Below are 20,215 nucleotides of genomic sequence, written 5' to 3'. Positions count from 1 at the left end.
ATTCAACAGTGTAAATGAGTTTTGATGGATGTAATAATGGGATACTGAATGGTATAGTTTCTGTAAGCAGGGATTTATGATACTGTATGTGAAATGAACCATCGAAAGAGAAGAAGGGAAGTCATCGATATCTTAAGGATGTAATAATGAGTACTTTAAATTGTAAAACAGAAAATATAATAAAATTATATACAAAAAAAAAAGTAGCACCTCTGGGTCTGGGCCAATGCCTGGACGAGAGGTCACCTAGGGACGCCCAGGGCTGAAAGCGCGACACCGATCACAACCAGCTTCTAAAGTCTCCCTGTGATTCTTTTTCTCCTCCCCAGGCTGGAATGGGTGGAAATCATAGAGCCTCGGACGCGGGAGCGCATGTACGCCAACCTGATCACAGGGGAGTGCGTCTGGGACCCCCCCGCCGGCGTTCGCATCAAGCGCACCAACGAGAACCAGTGGTGGGAGCTCTTTGACCCCAACACCTCGCGATTCTACTACTACAATGCCTCCACCCAGCGGACCGTGTGGCACCGGCCCCAGAACTGCGACATCATCCCCCTGGCCAAGCTCCAGACCCTGAAGCAGAACACCGAGTCCCCCCGGGCGTCCACCGAGAACAGCCCCGGGCGCAGCAGCAATGTCAGCCGCGAGGGCAGCACCAGCTCCTCCCAGGAGCAGGAGCTGGAGGGCGGCGGGGAGAAAGCGCAGGAGCAGAGTCGGACCCATCGGCAGCCTTCCCAGTTCGCCACCGTCAAAGAAGAAACGGAAAGGTAACCTTGCGCGGCGGGGCTTTTAAAACCTGCGGCGTCATGCGGAAGCCACAGGTCTCTGGTTTTGGGGGCTTGGCAGCACAGCCTAGTGGATGGAGCAGTCTAAGCAGAGGCCAGCCTTGCTCTGAGCTCTGCCTAAGGACCCTGTGGAGCAGGGAGGAATGTGAGCTTTGACTGGTGGGAAGGGCGCATTAGGTGTTTTTAAATTTCCTTTCCTTGTTTTTGCACACTCCTCCACAAAGGGCGGTTTGCAATCAAAAGCTCGCTTGTGGCCGCTCTGCAGTTTGTTTGCGGGGACAAGTTGCTGCGATCGCCCTGCCAGCCTCAGGATGGCACAGGTGGGGAATTTGTGCCCCGGCAGAAGTTGTTGGACTGCAACTCCCACCAGCCTCTGCCAGAAGTCGGGGTGATGGCAGTCGTGGTCCAGCAAATGTCTGGATGGTCCCTGCCTTAGAGACTGCTAGCCACAATGCACCAAGAGGGTCTGACTCTGCATCCATAGGTTTCAGCCTGCCTTGCCTGTCTCTCCTGCTCCCTGTCTTTGTATCTTCCTTTCATTGTGAGCTTCTGAGCCCCCCCCCCCAAACCTTTCCTAGTCTCTTCTACTTCCCCCCCTCCATCCTGTCCTTCCTGGAATCTCCATCCTGCGAGGATTTTCACCTGCATCTCTCTAGTGGGATAGTTCCGAATCAGTGGCACTTCTGGCTTGCACTCTTTATAAAGACTTGAGGAATGAGATTATCACCCCTCTTTTATTGTCCATTCCGGGTCGCCCAGCCACTGCCACAGTGTCCTTTCTCTTGGCAGATCAAGATGAGCAGGTGGCAGCAAAGGCTGCAAGGTTTGCAGCTGGGGCAATCAGAATAAGATCCACTATGTGACTACTGATTCAAAACCCTAACATGTATTTTATATAATTGTCAGGGGATTGTTGCGGCTACTCTCGAGTGAAGACTCTCCAGTCTGCTCTGTCTTTAAGAGCTTTATTGTGCATACTATTTACAGTGCAGAGACATCAGAAAACATGACTGCCTAGTCTGATTCAGAACCCGGCAATGGCGCTTGTCTGTTTTTGCACCAGCATAATAGTCTGGGGACGCCCAAACGCCGCCCCCTTGCCCTACGTCTGGGTGCATGACCCAACGTGGGCGCCGGAAGGGGCTGCGTTCCTTCTCCCGTCCTTTGGCTGGAGCATTGCAGAGGCTCCGACACCTTGTTGTGCTGTCCTTCCTCCTCTGACCTGCTGGGTCGGTGTAGGTGCTCTGATGTGTCTTGGAGCCCCCTCTCCATTCCTCATTCCCTCCTCCTGACCCGCTGCTTGCGCTGTCGCTGGGCGAAGTGCTGGTCAGGATGACTGGGGGAGGGTCCCTGTAGGGAGTCCCCCTGACAATAATAATTTACTTTTTATTCCTATTATTTGTATATTGTATTATTTTTTTATTGGTAGACCACAAACTTGACATGAGTCAGCAGTGTGATGCAGCAGCTAAAAAAGCCAATGCAATTCTGGGCTGCATCAATAGGAGTATAGCATCTAGATCTAGGGAAGTAATAGTACCACTGTATTCTGCTCTGGTCAGACCTCACCTGCAGTACTGTGTCCAGTTCTGGGCACCACAGTTCAAGAAGGATACTGACAAGCTGGAACGTGTCCAGAAGAGGGCAACAAAAATGGTCAAAGGCCTGGAAATGATGCCTTATGAGGAATGGCTTAGGGAGCTGGGTATGTTTAGCCTGGAGAAGAGAAGGTTAAGGGATGATATGATAGCCATGTTCAAATATATGAAAGGATGTCATATGGAGGAGGGAGAAAGATTGTTTTCTGCTGCTCCAGAGAAGCGGACACGGAGCAATGGATTCAAACTACAAGAAAGAAGATTCCACCTAAACATTAGGAAGAACTTCCTGACAGTAAGAGCTGTTCGGCAGTGGAATTTGCTACCAAGGAGTGTGGTGGAGTCTCCTCCTTTGGAGGTCTTTAAGCAGAGGCTTGACAGGCATCTGTCAGGAATGCTTTGATGGTGTTTCCTGCTTGGCAGGGGGTTGGACTGGATGGCCCTCGTGGTCTCTTCCAACTCTATGATTCTATGATTCTATGGTATGGCTGATGGCTGACGCAAATAAAGATTCATTCATCCTCTAGTGGGATCCAAGACACCAGGGTCCCCTGCTTTGCAAAAGTGGGCCGTTTCTCTGAGGCAGTGCAAAGCTAACTGGAATGCAAGCAGGAGGCTCTAATTTGCTACGCAGATGGCCCTGGCCCCTCCCTGCACTGCCCCCCCTTTTTGCAGTCTGCAGCAGTTTCCTGAAATACACAAGGAAGGAAGGAAGGAAGGAAGGAAGGAAGGAAGGAAGGAAGGAAGGAAGGAAGGAAGGAAGGAAGGAAGGAAGGAAGGAAGGAAGGAAGGAAGGAATAGGTGATGGTTGTTTTCCCTTTCTCAGCTGATGCCCATCATGGCTGGTGCATCACAGCGCTGCCTGCTTCAGGTACCCGCCTTGTTTGCAGATGGCTTGTGAACCAATAATCCTGCCCAGGCCAGGAGAGCCTCCTCAGAGCAGGCTGTGGTGAGAGAGAAAAGCTGGAGTGGGTTTCCGGAGGCGACTGCCTCCCTCTTGAGAAAGGATGGCTGGCAAAAACTGGTCGCTGCAGCCTCAGAGCCACAGCGATCTGGATACGGAAGGGGGACTTCCTTATCGCTAATTTGAGCCGGAGTTCGGCATCTGAGCCGCGCAATCCGCTTGAGACGGCGCACAGTGATCATTAATATAATTAATAATAGCAATTACCCGATCAGTGTCAGCAGTAATTAAAGATCAGCTGGGAGGAGGCAACAGGTGGCTTTCCGCGGGGGTCTTCCCCTATGCCCGACGGCGTTGCCGTGATTGCTTAATTACATCTGAAGAAGTGCGCATTGTGCCCCTGGCAGGAGCAAAGTTGATCTTGCGGGGCAGGAGAAAAGGGGTGCACTCGGGTGCAAGCGCAGCGTTGGCAGAGAATCTGGTCTAACTGTGTGCCAAATGGTTGTGATGTGTAGGAGCAGAGGGACGCCAGCCTTGGGGCAGCTGCAGTGTGCTGCTGGTCAGGCCAACCCACAAAAAAAATGGGAAGCAGCAAAGGCAGCGGTGTTTGCGGGGGTGCAGCCCCTCTGTAAAATCCCAACTGCGTAATAGTTCCTGCTGAGTTTCCTCTGAAACGGCCTCCTTTCTCTTTCTAAGGCGCGTCTTGGGATTTGACTGAGACGGGGTTCCTTTGGAGGACCCCCCTTCGTGCGATGGGTGGTGCTTGATTCATTTCAGAAAATTTCTATGCTGCTTGGTTGTAGAAAAAACCCTCAAAGCAGTTTACAGAAAAACAAAAAGAAAACAATAAATATAAGAAAAATAACAACAATAATTTGACAATGGGTTGAAATAGCAAGGGGCTAAAAACAAATTGAGTGCTCACTGGAAGGACAGATCACAAAGCTGAGGCTCCAATACTTTGGCCACCTCATGAAGACTCCCTGGAAAAGACCCTGATGTTGGGAAAGATGGAGGGCACAAGGAGAAGGGGACGACAGAAGACGAGATGGCTGGACAGTGTTCTCGAAGCTACGAACATGAGTCTGACCAAACTGCGGGAGGCAGTGGAAGACAGGAGTGCCTGGCGTGCTCTGGTCCATAGGGTCCCAAAGAGTCGGACACGACTAAACAACAACAAAAAACAAATTAAAATGGACACGGGTGGCGCTGTGGTCTAAACCACTGAGCCTAGGGCTTGCCGATCAGAAGGTCAGCGGTTTGAATCCTTGTGACGGGGTGAGCTCCCATTGTTCGGTTCCAGCTCCGGCCAACCTAGCAGTTCGAAAGCACATCAGAGTGCAAGTAGATAAATAGAAATCACTGCGGTGGGAAAGTAAATGGCGTTTCCATGCGCTGCTCTGGTTTGCCAGAAGCAGCTTAGTCCTGCTGGCCACATGACTTGGAAGCTGTCTGCAGACAAATGCCAGCTCCCTCGGCCTATAGAGCGAGATGAGCACCGCAATCCCAGAGTCGGACACGACTGGACCTGATGGTGAGGGGTACATTTACCTTTTTAAAAACAGATTGAAACTCACCCCAGTATTCTAAAAACCTGGCTAGTCTTACCTGAACAAAAATGCTGGTGATGGTTTGGAGGCACCCAAAGTGAAGGACAAGGTGCTCTTGGTGGAGGAAATTCCTTCGGCTCCTGGCTGTCCTGTGGAGCCCAGGGGGGATAAGCCCAAGGATTGCGGCATCTGCAAATTGAAAATTGATTTTTGATAGCCACGATAGTGTCTTGATGAGTGGATCGGCTGCCGAGGCCTTCTCTTGACCCCTCCCCTTCCAGTTCCGGGAGATGTGTTTGCAGTGCAGGTCTGCCTTTTAATTTGACTGTCGGATTATTATGTTTATGAGAGTGTTTAGCACAGCCTGCAGCTGCAGCTGCACCTACTCAACGCGGAGGAAAATAAGCATTATAATTTCATCACCTATCATTTGTCTGCCTAAGCTTTTGTTTCTGAGTGCCAGAGAACATTCTCCGTGGTTTCTGGAACGCCAGACGGTATAATTTATTTTTTTCCTAGCTTGGGAATTCTAAGAAGTGTAGCCTTTGGTGTTTGGAGGACCGAAAAACTCAAAAATAAACCACCCCACCTCCGATCACGCTCAATGAATCCAAAGCCCCACTTTTGTGTTCATTAAGATGCCAGCCTCTTCCATTTCTGCGCAGCCAGGCGGCCGTGCCTCTTGGCTCAGCAAGTTTCAGCGGAGATCTCTCTCTCCTAATTGCTCCTTAGCCAAGTTCAGAACTAAGGTCAGCATCTCTCAGCGACATGGCTGGAAGCAAATTAAACCCGGGGGAAATTACGAGTAAAAGAAAAGAAGAAGCACGCAAAAGGCTCCCCACTCCCCCTCTTTCCCCGTCTCTGTTTACGGCTGGGGTTGATGGGAGATGGAGTCCAAAACAGCCGGAGGGTGCAGCAAGTTGGGAGGAAAGGCTCGTTATTTCCCGATGCCCCTTTCAGCTCGCATTTGCAGTTATAATTTAATTTGTCCCTCCTCGCCACAGCCTCCTCGCAGATAGATGAGGCTGGGGCACAGTCAACTCGTCAAAGGCTGCCTGCCGAGTTTTGGGAGCGGGGAATATACGAAGCTGAACATCTCATAATCAACGTCCGCTCTTGCTTGCTGCGCTGGGCTGTGAGAGCCTCATCCCGGTCCTCTCCCTCTTTCCCTTTCTCGTTTTGGTTCCCTCCAACTTCTGTGTTGTCGAGAAGAGCACAGAAATGCCCTTGGTGTGGTTTTGTGGAACTCCCTGCCGCAGGGATGGCCCCAACCTAGATGGCTTTAAAAGAGGAGGAGACGGCTGTGATGCCAACTAGCCAAGATGGCTATGCTTTGCCTCCACAGTTGGAGGCAGCAATCTGTGAATCCCAGTTTCTGGAAACCTCGGGAGGGGAGAGTTGCTCTTGTGTTTGAATCCTGCTTGCTGGTTTCCCATTGGGGCATCTGTTTGGTCACTGTGAGAACAGGATGCTGGTCTACATGGGCCAATGGCCTGATCCAGCAGGCTCTCCTTGCGCTCTGATGTTTTGTTTTCCTACCCCACCCCACCCCACCCCACCGAGCTGCAAAGTGGAGGAGGTAGGGAAGGCCGAGCTGGGAGACGAATCCCAGGAGGTTTCTCTAATCATCACTTGATGTAGAGAGAAATAAAAGAGGAGATGATGAAAAAGAGACCGGTCAATTATTCAGATGCAAAAATAAAAGGATTAAGGCTGCGCTGAAGGACCTGCGGCATGGGAGAGGCCACCGTCTCGCTCTGACGCTGACTGAGCAACGAAGCAGGAAGTCTCAGGTTCGGATTCTGCCTTGTCAAGGAGTTTGCAAACCTCGGTGCAGTGCACCCTCTGCCGTGGTCTGCTGGATCAGGCCAATGGTTCATCTAGTTCAACCTCGTGTTCTCACAGCGGCCAAACAGATGCCTCTGTTGGAAAACCCGGAATCAAACACAAGACTCGCAGTTTCCAGCAACTGGCATTCAGAAACATTTCTGCCTCCAGCTGTGGAGGCAGAGCATACCTGTTGCGGCTAGTGGCCATCGACGGCCCTCTCCTCCTCCATGAATTTGACCAATCCCATTTTAAAGCCACCTGGGTTGTTGGTCATCACTGCCTCCTGCAGGGGTGAGTTCCACAGTTTACGGGCTGCGCGAAGAAGTGAATTATTGGCAGCTGCTTCTTCCCCCCCAACCTGCTTCTAGGCGTTGCCCGGATTATAAAAAGAGGTGCTGGGGGGGGGGAACCACCATGCTTAGCCGTAAATTACAGACAAGCCATTTCTGGTGGGAGCTTGTGCTTGCCTAGGGTGGGCAAACTGTATTTATTTGGCGAATGGGGGAAAGATGCTCTGTTTATGTCAAGAGACACTCTGTTAACTTAGCAAAGACTTTATAGGTGTGCAGAGTTTGGGGCTGAGCCCTGACGTAAAAGTGCCGGTTTATGGCATGGAGGCATTGGGAGGGTTTGTTCTGTGAGCTGTTTTTGCTGTGCACCTGATTCCTCCATCTGGGGTGCATGGATGGATTCCTGAGCATGGTGTTAGCATCCCTTTCTGTGGATAAAGGGGACGCAGGTGGCGCTGTGGGTTAAACCACAGAGCCTAGGGCTTGCTGATCAGAAGGTCGGCGGTTTGAATCCCCGCGACGAGGTGAGCTCCCGTTGTTTGGTCCCAGCTCCTGCCAACCTAGCAGTTCGAAAGCATGTCAAAGTGCAAGTAGATAAATAGGTACCACTACAGTGGGAAGGTAAACGGCGTTTCCATGCGCTGCTCTGGTTCACCAGAAGCGGCTTTGTCATGCTGGCCACATGACCTGGAAGCTATACGCCGGCTCCCTCAGCCAATAATGCGAGATGAGCGCGCAACCCCAGAGTTGGTCACGACTGGACCTAATGGTCAGGGGTCCCTTTACTTTACCTTTACCTGTGGATAAAAGGAACAGATTTGATGATTTACTGACTCCTTTCAACTACGTTCTACTACAATTCTTGCTCGTATTTTGCTTCAAGACCCTTAGGGGAAGGGTAGAGCATCCTTCACTGACCTGGTGCCCTCCAGGTGTTTTGAACCGCAACTCCCATAATCCACCACTACTGCCACGGGGGCTGATGGGAGTTGTAGTCCAAAACACCTGGAGGGCACCAGGTTGGCGCCAAGGACTTGCGCCTTCAGCTCTCCTCCTCCTCCTCCTCAAACTCCTAACAGTCTCTTCATTCCTCCTCTCCTTCCCTCCCGCCTCCCCGACCTCCCCTGGGTGGCTTTTCATTCTCTGACACCCACCAGCAGTGACATAACTATTTTCTCCCTCCTGCAGGTGCCAACAAAGAGGCCCTTTTCAATCCCAGCACATCCTGGGAGTTAATTGCTTCCTCCCTTTCTCACAAAAGGCCCATTTTGTCACTTCTTTGGACATGATGGAGGTCCTTGACTTTTTCCAGGGTGGTTTTTCTTACTGCTTGTCCTATTGTTGTCGTTTCCCCCTCCCCCTCCCATCTCCTGATTTCTTGCAGATTTTCTTGCTGCAATATTTTCCTTATTGGCAAGTTTGCCCCAAATTTCACTGTTGGCGCCAAGACCTTCAGTGCTTTTGCCTCTCTGGAGTCCTGAAAGAGGAGCTGAGGGTTGCGTGACGAGCCTTTGGGCAGGGAGACAGGAAAGAGGAGATCCATTTACAACCCAGCCAGATTTTGTTGTTGTTGTTGTTTAGTCGTTTAGTCGTGTCCGACTCTTCGTGACCCCATGGACCATAGCACGCCAGGCACTCCTGTCTTGCACTGCCTCCCGCAGTTTGGTCAAACTCATGTTTGTAGCTTCGAGAACACTGTCCAACCATCTTGTCCTCTGTCGTCCCCTTCTCCTAGTGCCCTCAATCTTTCCCAACATCAGGGTCTTTTCCAAGGATTCTTCTCTTCTCATGAGGTGGCCAAAGTATTGGAGCCTCAGCTTCACGATCTGTCCTTCCAGGGAGCACTCAGGGCTGATTTCCTTAAGAATGGATAGGTTTGATCTTCTTGCAGTCCATGGGACTCTCAAGAGTCTCCTCCAGCACCATAATTCAAAAGCATCAATTCTTCGGCGATCAGCCTTCTTTATGGTCCAGCTCTCACTTCCATACATCACTACTGGGAAAACCATAGCTTTAACTATACGGACCTTTGTCAGCAAGGTGATGTCTCTGCTTTTTAAGATGCTGTCTAGGTTTGTCATTGCTTTTCTCCCAATTTCGTGACTGCTGTCACCATCTGCAGTGATCAAGGAGCCCAAGAAAGTAAAATCTCTCACTGCCATTATCTGTTTTTATAGAGCCTATCAATGGTCCTGAAGGATCTTTGCTGCCTTGCAGTGAAACATTTTGATTCTGATAGCTGGCTTGGAAAAGAAGGTAAAGCACAACATCATTGCTGGGGAAGGCCAGATAGATCGTGATCCAGTTTGTGGTTCTCCGCTTGGAGAGGGCCTTCCCCAGCAAAATCCATGATGGTCTCTGTTCTACTTCTGCAGCCGGAGACAGGATACTTCCGAATGGCAGTTGCTGGGAATTGCGAGTGGGCAAAGTTGCTCTTTGCTCTCAGGTCCTCCGCGCAGGTTTCCCATTCTGGTTGGCCAGTGTGAGAACAGGATGCCGGAAGAGACGGGCCATTTAATTTGCTTACTTCATTCCATAAAATTTATATACCGCTTGTTTGCAAGCGGGGGGGGGGGGGGGCTCAAAGCGGTTTAAAGGTAAAGGGACCCTTGACCATTAGTTACAGTCATGACCGACTCTGGGGTTGTGGCGCTCATCTCGTTTTATTGGCCGAGGGAGCCGGCGTATAGCTTCCAGGTCATGTGGCCAGCATGACAAAGCCGCTTCTGGCGAACTAGAGCAGCACACGGAAACGGCGTTTACCTTCCCGCCGGAGTGGTACCTATTTATCTACTTGCACTTTGACGTGCTTTCGAACTGCTAGGTTGGCAGGAGCTGGGACCGAGCAACGGGAGCTCACCCCGTCACAGGGATTCGAACCGCCAACCTTCTGATCGGCAAGCCCTAGGCTCTGTGGTTTAACCCACAGCGCTATCCGCGCCCCCAAAGCAGTTTACAAAAAGGCTAAAACAATAAAACGATCACTGAAATTTCACCATCTTAATTTAAAACATCGTCGGCACCCGTGTGTCTCAGGAGATGACGGAAGTGTGCACTTTCGGGGGTGAAGTCAACCCCCCGAGAAGAGACCTCAGGACCAAGTAGACCTTAGCCATGTCCTTCGTACCCGAGTCCCTACCTTTGAGGCAAGGGCTATAGCTCCGTGGAAGATCATTGCTGTGCATTCAGAAGGTCCAATCTCCAAAATTTACAGGCAGGGCCTGGAGAGGCTGCTGTGCAAAACCCAGACAGACAGCATCAACAATGCCAGAAGGGATGGAAAGGGATTCCTTTCTGATTAAACATTAGGAAGAATTTTCTGAGAGCAAGAGCTGTTTGACAGCAGAACGGACGGCCACAGAAGGTGGTGAATCACTTTCCTTGGAGGCTTTTAAACAGAGCTTGGATGGTCACCTGCCAGGGATTCTTTAGCTGTGATTGTTGGACTAGATCACCCTTGAGGGTCCCTTCCACCTCTACAATTCTTTGATCCTGTAATGGTCTGGCTCGGGATACGGCAGCTTCTTATATATCCCTGTCCCCTCTCGTCACCGGCCCCCAATTTCTTCCTCCCAGGAGCAGAAGATGGCAGATTAGCAGGGCTGTGCCTAACCTCCTGTCTCTCGCTGAGCTTTTCTTCCAACTGAAGTCCCCACGCCCCAGGTGGGGTCTTGCATCCTGTGTTTCGGGGAGGGGGTTGAGACCGCGCCTGCCCTCTCTTTTGATCTTCGGGTCTCTAAAGCTCCACAGTTGGAAGAGATCAGAGTGCCTGTGATGAACTGGAGGCTAATGGCGGAGGTCTATTCTTTTTTTCTTTTTGGCTTTGCTTTGCCGTCTCACCATGGCTGAAGCATTTTGACATCAAAGAGACAAAACCAGGAACAGTTTGTAACTGAGGCTGATTGTGCTGCTGCTGCTGTTTCAGGATCCTTCCAGCTTATCCCCAGAGCTTGCATTTCATGCTGGCAAATCCGTCAGGCTTCTGGGGTGCAGGAGGGGAATAATGACAATTTTTGAAAGTGCTGCCGCGTAAGACCTCCTTTCCCTCCCCGCGTTCTCGGCCCTACTGGGGTTGCTGTTGACAGCAGATGCTGTTTCTCCGCTTCCCCAAGGCTCCCCGCCGAGCGAGCGTGCTCCGTACCACTTGCTCAAACATGTCGGGCTGTTTTCCTTCTCCTGGGCGAGCTGCCAAGCGGTGTCTGGAAAGCCAATTGACAAGTCTCTTTCCAGCAAAGATCTTGGAGATCAGCTGCCGTGGCTGGGGGTGGGGTGGGGGAAGGAAGGGATGTGGCTGAGCGGTTCGTGGGTGGGTGGTTGGGGGGGTCAAGGGCGTTCTGCTGAAGGTTGGTAACACCTGCAGGAATATGGCACGTTCGGAGCTGTGCAGAATGCGGAAATGATGCTGTCTCTGCTCAGAGGGAGCCTGGTGGGATCAGGCCGCAGGCAGATGTGCAAACCCTGCATTCCCATAATCACTGAATTGTTTAGTTGGAAGGGGCCCAAGGGTCATCTAGTCCAACCCCCTGCAATGCAGAAATGACAGCTGAAGAATTCCCGACAGATGGCCATCCAAGCTCTGTTTGAAGACCTCCGATGAAGCAGAACCCATCACCTGGTCCTGAATGGGGAAACTGCCCCTGAAGGACCAGGTGCGCAGCCTGGGAGTCATTTTGGACTCACAGCTGTCCCTGGAGGCGCAGGTCAATTCTGTGTCCAGGGCAGCTGTCTACAAGCGCCATCTGGTACGCAGGATGAGACCCTACCTGCCCACGGACTGTCTCGCCAGAGTGGTGCACGCTCTGGTTCTCTCCCGCTTGGACTACTGCAATGCGCTCTACGTGGGGCTACCTTTGAAGGTGACCCGGAAACTGCAATTAATCCAGAATGCAGCAGCTAGACTGGTGACTGGGAGCGGCCGCCGGGACCAAATAACACCAGTCCTGAAAGACCTACATTGGCTCCTAGTACATTTCTGAGCACAATTCAAAGTGTTGGTGCTGACCTTGAAAGCCCTACCGCGTTAATGTTTTCCTGAAAATAACACTGTCTTATATTTATTTTTCCTCAAGAAGACACACTATGGCTTATTTTCAGGGGATGTCTTATTTTTTTATTACGCGTCCAGCCTCGCCTCTTCCTTGGTGCCCTCCAGAACTGCGCCTATCACCATGTCTTATTTTCAGGGTATGGCTTATATTGTGCAAATGCATAGAAATCCTGCTACGGCTTATTTTATGGGTATGTCTTATTTTCGGGGAAACAGAATAAATGGCCTTGGACCAGTATACCTGAAGGAGCATCTCCACCTCCATTGTTCTGCCCAGACACTGAGGTCCAGCTCCGAGGGCCTTCTGGCGGTTCCCTCACTGTGAGAAGCGAAGTTACAGGGAACCAGGCAGAGGGCCTTCTTAGTGGTGGCACCCGCCCTGTGGAACGCCCTCCCATCAGATGTCAAGGAAATAAACAACTTCCTGACTTTTTGAAGACATCTGAAGGCAGCCCTGTTTAGGGAAGCTTTTGCTATTTGATGAATCATTGTATTTTAATATTCTGCTGGAAACTGCCCAGAGTGGATGGGGAAACCCAGCCAGATGGGCGTGGTATAAATAAGTTGTTGTTGTTGTTGTTGTTGTTGTTGTTGTTGTTGTTGTTGTTTGGACTACTTAAAATGAGGCTGCATTTTAAATTTTTATATTGTATTTTAATCTGTATTTTAATTAATTGCTTTCTTTTTTTATGTCTTATTGTAATTTTATTGGCGTTAGCCGCCCTGAGCAAAGTTTTGACTGGGGAGGGCGGGGTATAAATAAAATTATTATTATTATTATTATTATTATTATTATTATTATTATTATTATTATTTCCACTGTCAAACAGCTCTTAATGTTGCAAAGTTCTTTCTAATGTTTCATTGGTTGGAGTGCAGCAGAAAACAAGCTTGCTCCGTCTTCCATGCAACAGCCCTTGAGATATTTGAAGATGGCTATTGTTTCGCCTCCCAGTCTCCTCCTTTCCAGAAGGAGGAGCCATAAGAGAGACAGAACCCTGCTATGGGAGACACCCACCCTCCAGCCAATTTATTCCAGTTCAGGCTTCCTTCATTCAAGGGGCTCAGAGCTGCTCAGGGGAGTTCCCCTGTCCAGAGTAAGCTTCCAGGCCTCCTCTTCTTCCAGTGCCCGTGGGACCTGAGCACCGGAGCCCTCTCACCTCCCATGGCTCCCAGAAACTGAGATTCAGAAGCATGGCTGCCTTCAACTGTGGTGGCCAAGCAGAGCCACTGTGGCAGGGAGCCAGGATGGAGCTGGTCAAGTGTTTCAAAAACAGGGAAGGGGAAGGCTGGGTTTATGAGTCGGGAAGATCACTCAGGCACAAAATCCCAGGAAGTGGCGCATACATGTGGCCCATCACGAGAAGAAAAAACTTTGCACAAGCAAGACCTAGAAGAAGCTAGACCTAGAAGCTAGCTGCCTCCTCTAAAGGAACCGTCTAGAAAAGACCACCCGCCCTCCCGCTTTGACCCAGGAACAGGGCCAGCCCAGTGCCTTGTGGCATCCCCTTTGGGGCCAGCTGCTCCCCCACCCTGGGACGCATAGTCTGGTCCAAAGAAGTCCTGGGTGTTTAAACAGCCCCAATCACATAGAAAAATGGTTGGCCCACTCCTTGTGGTCTCCCCATGCCCCTGAGGTTGGGCCAGGCTTTACCAGGGACTGAGTCTTTATTATGGCAGGGCCTTGCCCTCTGGAACTCCCTGCCACTGGAGAACCAGTCGGAGTCATCACTGCTTTCCTTTAGATGTCATCTAAACCAGTGTTTCTCAACCAGTGTGCCTCCAGATGTTTTGGGACTACAACTCACATCATCCCTAGCTAGCAAGACCAGTGGTCAGGAATGATGGGAGTTGTAGTCCCAAAACATCTGGAGGCACACTGGTTGAGAAACACTGATCTAAACAACTGTACTGTACTGCTGTGATGTGATTATTTTTTTTACCAACCAGTTTTTATCTATCTGCAATTATGTTTAACTGAGGCCCCCCACCCTGCCCGCTGTATACTGCCCTGATATATTTTGGTGAATATTCCAAATAAACAGGCTCATAAACGAATAAAGGGGCTGAGGGGGCCAGTCTCCCCCAAACAGCTCGGACTGAGCATCCTCAGTAGTCACATCATGTTTAATCAAAACAGGAAAGAAAAACAGGGGGGAGGCTTTGCTCTGCAGAATAACCTGCATTGAGGTTCCTGTGTTGGGGGGGTGAGGAGTGCACTGCAACATTTTATTGCAGCTCCACCTTCTTTATGTGTCTACACTGACTGCAGCACCTGCCCTTGTGCCCGAGAAAGATGGGTTTTTGGCCCTGTGGTGGTGGTATGGGCGACAATTTTGTCAAAGCTTCAGCAGAGAGAGAGAGAAACGGGCCGCTCAGCTAAAACCGCCAGCCCTTGATTTCTCGATATCCTTAATTGTTGCTGTTTTTAATTACTTTCTTAATGGTTTTTCAGTGGGTTTTTTACTGGTAACTTTGTGGTTTTGTTCTGTGCATAAACCGCTTTGAGGTTGTAAACCTTGTGAGCTAAACTAACTCCCTGTTTGGGCTACTGGCCCCAATTGGGAGTTGTAGTTCGAAACATCTGGAGGGTGCCTGGCTGGCAAAGGCTGATTTAAAAGGTCAAGTATTACCGTAAGCAACCGTCAGAGCTTCAGGGCGTTGCGTCCTGTTGAGGAGGCTGACATTTATATATATATATATATCCCACACCCGCCGGCGGGATGAAGGCAGCCTCTCAGGCTGAGTGATCACTTTGTGTTCTTACAGGTTCCTGACACTGCGAGGTTTTTTTTTTGTGTTTTCCCACAATTGCCTCCATCCATCCCTGTCCAAACCTCTTTAGCTTGTTTGCTTTTGGAAGCACAATACCTGTCAAAGCTCAGCACCGAAGGAGACAAGCAGTGTTGCTGGAGACTGGGGTGGGTGGGGGACGGTGGAGGTGGGTGGGGGGGAAGCATCTAGTGGGGAAGGCAATGCCTGGGCTCATATCTCGGGAAGCGGTAGATTTCCACGTGCCGTAGAACAAATGTGCAACTTTTCTAGATCGGGGGAGGTAATATTCTGCCTTGGGCAGACCCCCAACTGGATTCCTGTGTCCAGTTCTGGGCGCCACAGTTAAAGAAGGATATTGACAAGCTGGAAGGTGTGCAGAGGAGGGCGACCAAGTTGATCAAGGGGCTGGAAACCAAGCCTGATGAGGAACGGTTGAAGGAGCTGGGTAGGTTTAGCCTGGAAAAGAGGAGACTGAGAGGAGATAGGATAGCCATTCTTCAAATATCTCAAGGGCTGTCCCACGGAAGAGGGAGCGAGCTCATTTTCTCCTGTTCTTGAGGGTAGGACACGAACCCATGGCTTCAAGTTGCAAGAAAGGAGATTCTGACGAAACATCAGGTAGAACTTTCTGACAGTAAGAGCTGTTCAGCAGTGGAACGGTCTCCCTCGGAAGGTGATGGACTCTCCTCCCTTGGCAGTTTTTAAGCAGATGTTGAATGGTCATCTGTCGTGGATGATCCATTTGAGATTCCTGCATTGCAGGGGACTGGACTAGATTACCATTAGGAATCGCTTCCAACTCTACATTTCTAATATGCTATGGTTTCAACAGTGTACTGTTGATGCTGAGCTGGGCAGATCATGCTTTTTAAAAAATATGAAATTGCATATACATCTGCAGCCCTGTTCAGCTCCTTGCGTTCCCTGCTCGTGATCCGCACACAGTCCAACTCTTTTAGGGCCCCTCTTCCATTTCAAGGGAAGCGTTTTTTAAGGACCTGCCTGCCGTTCTCATGGAAATGAAACGAGACTACCGTAGGGCAGGGAGCACAAGACCACATTCCCTGCTTGTGATTCCCAGCAACTGTTAAGAACATAAATACTAGATCAGGCCAGTTGCCCATCTATTCCCGCATCCTGTTCTCAGTGGCCAACCAGATGCATCTATTGTAAAACCCACAAGAGCAATGCTTCCCCTCCAGCAAATGGCATTCAAAAGCATTTCTGCCTCTGACACACTAAGTAAACTGGCAAAAATGTATAAATCAAAATCAAACAAGTGTTGGAGATGTAAAGAGAAAGAGGGTTCTTTTTATCATATGGGGTGGTCTTCCGGTAAGGTTAAGGCTTACCGGGAAATTATATATAATGAATTGAAAAAGATGTTTAAAATAACGTTTGCTAAAAAAAATCCCCAGAAGCTTTCCTTTTGGCAATTATAGGGGCAGAACTACCTAAACTGTATAGAAACTTATTCATGTGCGTGACTACAGCGGCAAGAATGTTATTTGCCCAAAAATGAAAAGAAGGAGTCCCAGCAAAGGAAGAATGGATACAAAAACTTATGGAATATGCAGAAATGACGAAACTTACCGGAAGAATAAGAAATCAAGATAACAAACTTTTAATCAAAGAATGGAAATGGTTTATTGATTATTTACAGATAAATTGTAAACAGATAAAATCACTGGCAGGGTTATTGTAATAACCTGCAGTTACATAAGAGTATATATTTAAAGAAGATAAATACAGTAAAACAACAACAACAACAACTTTTTTAAAAAACAAAAAACTTTTATTTGTATCCCGGCCTCCTCCCTGGCCAAAACCGGGCTCAGGGCGGCTAACATCAAATATATAACATTAATATCAAATCAAACAATAACTGTAAATTACCTCCTAAAAACAAGTCAGGATCAGATTAAAATCTAATTAGATGTCTTTCTGCAGGATTAGGGTTGGAAACAGTAAATGCTCATCAGGCCCAACTGTAAATGAGTAAATTAAGTGACTTTGGATATGCAGGAGATATTAAAAATAAATTTAAGGAACCGCAGATAGAGGGGGAAGGAAGTCGAATTTTAAAATGGCAAAATGATTGTAAAATCAGTGAATGGAATATATCTGGAGGGAGGGAGGGAGGGAGGGAGAGAGAGAGAGAGAGTATATATATATATACACTATATATACACTATATATACACTATATATATAGAGTATACACTATACACACACACACACACACACACACACACACATTTCTGCCTCATCCTTGCACAACCTTGGAGGCTAGTAGGCACTGGTGGGCTTATACTCTACAAATGTTTCCAAGCTGACCCCCTCCCCATTTAAAGCCGAATTCCAAAGCATAATGCAATTTACTCCTTTTCTCTGCCCTGTACAGTGGTACCTCATGTTGTGAACGGGATCCGTTCCGGTGGCCCGTTCGCTGTTGGCATTTTGGGTGGGGGCTAGCGGTGAGTCTGCCCCCAGGCACGCCAATGTGCATCCTCCGGGCTGCCCGGTTGGGAGCAGACCAGTGAGCACGGTGATATGCGACCCTGCTCGGTGTGAGTAGAGTACACCAGGAGCGTAGGAAGATAGGGGCGGGGGGCGGGGCGTCCCGGGCAGCGCGATCCCAGGGGCGCCATCACGGCTGCCCGCCCCCAAAACGCGCCCCCCCGCCCCAAAACACGCCCGTAACCTGAAAAGACGCAACATGAAGCGGGGGGGGGTGTTATCATGAGGTATGACTGTATCTCTGAAATTTCAGATTTGTTAGATGGCCCCCACCAGGTCCTAACATTGCGAGGGAAATAATCCCCCCATTCATTTTCTCTGCATCATGAATGGTTTTAAATGCCTCCATCACGTCCCCCCCTTTTTTTCTTGTGCTGTATGATGGGTAGAAGCTGCAAGAAAGTGCAAGAATCTAATATCCGGCTCAGCGATAAAATCTGCGTGGCTGAGCTTCCGACACGGTGTCCCCCCAAATAATTTCAGATCTGCTCCTCTGGAGGCAGATGTTATTATGCGGGGAGCATGCCCAAAGATTGCGCGGATGTGCTCAAAAACATGGAAAAGTTTATTAATAATCCCCCCACCCAAAGCCTGCTCAGCTCCCGTGGATGAGGCCGAGTGAGTAGTGATCTGATTTAAAAGCCATAAAAAGCTAATAAAATGTCTGAATGGATGCAAAGCATAAAACCCTGTCCATCGCTACAATCCACCAGGGTTCATAGTACGCGCAGCTGGCTTTTAAAAATGATTAATAAAAATATTTTTATATCGTGCAACCAATTTGCAGCTCTTCCCCCTCCCCCCCGGCCCGATCCAGCTTAGCATTTTTACCTGCAGGAATATGGCCTCAAACACTGGCCATTACCTCTTGGCTGGTTGGGCGGCCGCAGGATGGAGAAAGGAGTGGAAATGTGTGGAGAAAGTAGGCTACGTAAAAAAATTCATTAGTAGTTCCACCCACTTTTGCCTCTGGCCCTGAGCGTCACTGGCCCATGGCCCCCAAAAGGTTTCCTGGAAGGAAATGTGGCCCTCGAGCTGAAACACACAGGTTCCCCACCTGACAGCAGCAAGCCAGCAGTAAATCACACTGTGCGCATTGAGTTAACTCTTCATTAGCAAGAACACAACCTGCACAGACTGGTTGGAGTGGCAGGCCTAATTAGCACAGCAGCACATCCCGGTAGGTCTTGCTCAGGGGTCAGTAAACTTTTTCAGCAGGGGGCCGGTCCACTGTCCCTCAGACCTCGTGGGGGGCCGGACTATTTTTTTGGGGGGGGGGGGAATATGGACGAATTCCTATGCCCCACAAATAATCCAGAGATGCATTTTAAATAAAAGCACACATTCTACTCATGTAAAAACACCAGGCAGGCCCCACAAGTAGCCCAGAGATGCATTTTAAATAAAATGACACATTCTACTCATGTAAAAATGCACTGATTCCCGGATTGAGAAGGCAATTGGGCCGGATCTGGCCCCCTGGCCTTAGTTTGCCTACCCATGGTCTTGCTGCATGGATCAGAAAGTACCGTGCTTTTCCGCGTATAAGACGAGGTTGGTTTTTTTTAAACTCTAAAATAATGTTAAAAAACGGGGGTCGTCCTATACATGGGTAGTGCGTTGGGGGGACGGGTGTTTGGTCGCAGCCGCGAGCAGGAGCTTGGCGGCGATTTTGTGGGTGATTGGTGGCTGCGCCAAGTCCTGCTTTGGATTTGCTGCTGCTGCGGTAATTGGCTGGGTGATTGGTTGCTGCGGATTGGCTTCCGCTTTGGCACTTGGGCGTGCGATTGCCGTCTGCTGTTGGTGAGCAGGCAGGCGCATGTTGGCGAGTGAGCGATTGTCAGTCGTTTGGCAATCCTCCCCCCAAACGGCTCAACAACTTTGGGCAATCCTTCCCCCATTTTCTTAAATTTGAGTCCCCCCCAAAAAAGCATCCAAAACTCATCTCCTCCTCTTTTTGGAAATAATTTCTATTTGTTTTTACAGATATACAATTATAACAATACAAAATGCATATCCATATTTAGAGATTTCCCCTGAATCCCTAGACTTCCCACCTTTCCCTCTATTGGTCCTATTATAAACCTTTTCAACTGCATATTATTTCATCATCCAAATTTTATGTCTCTCCATTTTGTCCATAATATCTTCTACATTACAAGTGTTATTACAATCCTGCTAATGTTTCCATCTGCTTACAGTGGTCTCTCAAGTAAATTGTGAATTTCCCCCATTCTTTATTGAAGTTTGGGTCTTCTTGGTTCCTGAGCTTTCCAGTCAGTTTTGGTTACAGTTAGGTAGCCATGTTGGTCTGCCGTAGTCGAAATAAAATAAAAAAATTCCCTCCAGTAGCACCTTAGAGACCAATTAAGTTTGTCATTGGTATGAGCTTTCGTGTGCATGTATCTGAAGAAGTATGCATGCACACGAAAGCTCATACCAATGACAAACTTTGTTGGTCTCTAAGGTGCTACTGGAAGGAATTTTTTTATTTTGTTTCGAGTCAGTTTTGGTGTTTCAGCATAATCCAACAGCTTAGTTTGCCCCTCCTCTCTGGTAGGGACTTTCCATCTCTGGGCTAGTTGCATCCGTGCAGCTGTCGTTGCATACATAAAGAGTCTCTGCTCCTTTGGAATTTCGGTACCTCTCATCTCTTCCTCTTGACCTCCCTCCTCTGACTCTCCTGCTTCATCTTCTGATTCTGCACTTCCCTCTGCCACTGACTCTCCCCGCTCACCAAGTCCTGTTACTTCTTCAATTGCCAACACCTCCTCTCCCCAATCTTCTCCCTCTGACCACTCACAGTCATCCCACCCCCCGGCTGATTCCTCCCACTGTTCCTCAGCGTTCAGCCGGGCCATGACACCACCCCTGCTTTCGCTGCCGCTATTGCTGGCCATGGAAGACACACATGTGC

The 20,215-nt window shown here is 49.3% G+C and overlaps 1 protein-coding gene across 2 annotated transcripts in view; it reads left to right on the top strand.

The window, feature by feature from the left end:
• The window catches only part of ARHGAP39 (Rho GTPase activating protein 39), a 187,340-nt gene that overhangs the window by 85,743 nt on the left and 81,382 nt on the right, over positions 1 to 20,215 (top strand). For both annotated transcript variants that reach the window (XR_015951607.1, XM_035125366.3), the window contains exon 2: positions 330 to 767. Coding sequence is in view for 1 of the 2 variants with exons in the window: in XM_035125366.3 (XP_034981257.1) it covers positions 330 to 767 (438 nt within the window). In the remaining variant the exon portion in view is untranslated. The remainder of the gene's footprint in view (positions 1 to 329; positions 768 to 20,215) is intronic.

This window comes from Zootoca vivipara, chromosome 8, assembly GCF_965207765.1.
Source record: "Zootoca vivipara chromosome 8, rZooViv2.hap1.1, whole genome shotgun sequence".
Taxonomy (NCBI): domain Eukaryota; kingdom Metazoa; phylum Chordata; class Lepidosauria; order Squamata; family Lacertidae; genus Zootoca; species Zootoca vivipara.
The sequence above is the reverse complement of the archived record's forward strand: the minus strand, read 5'-3'. Positions and strand labels throughout refer to the sequence as shown.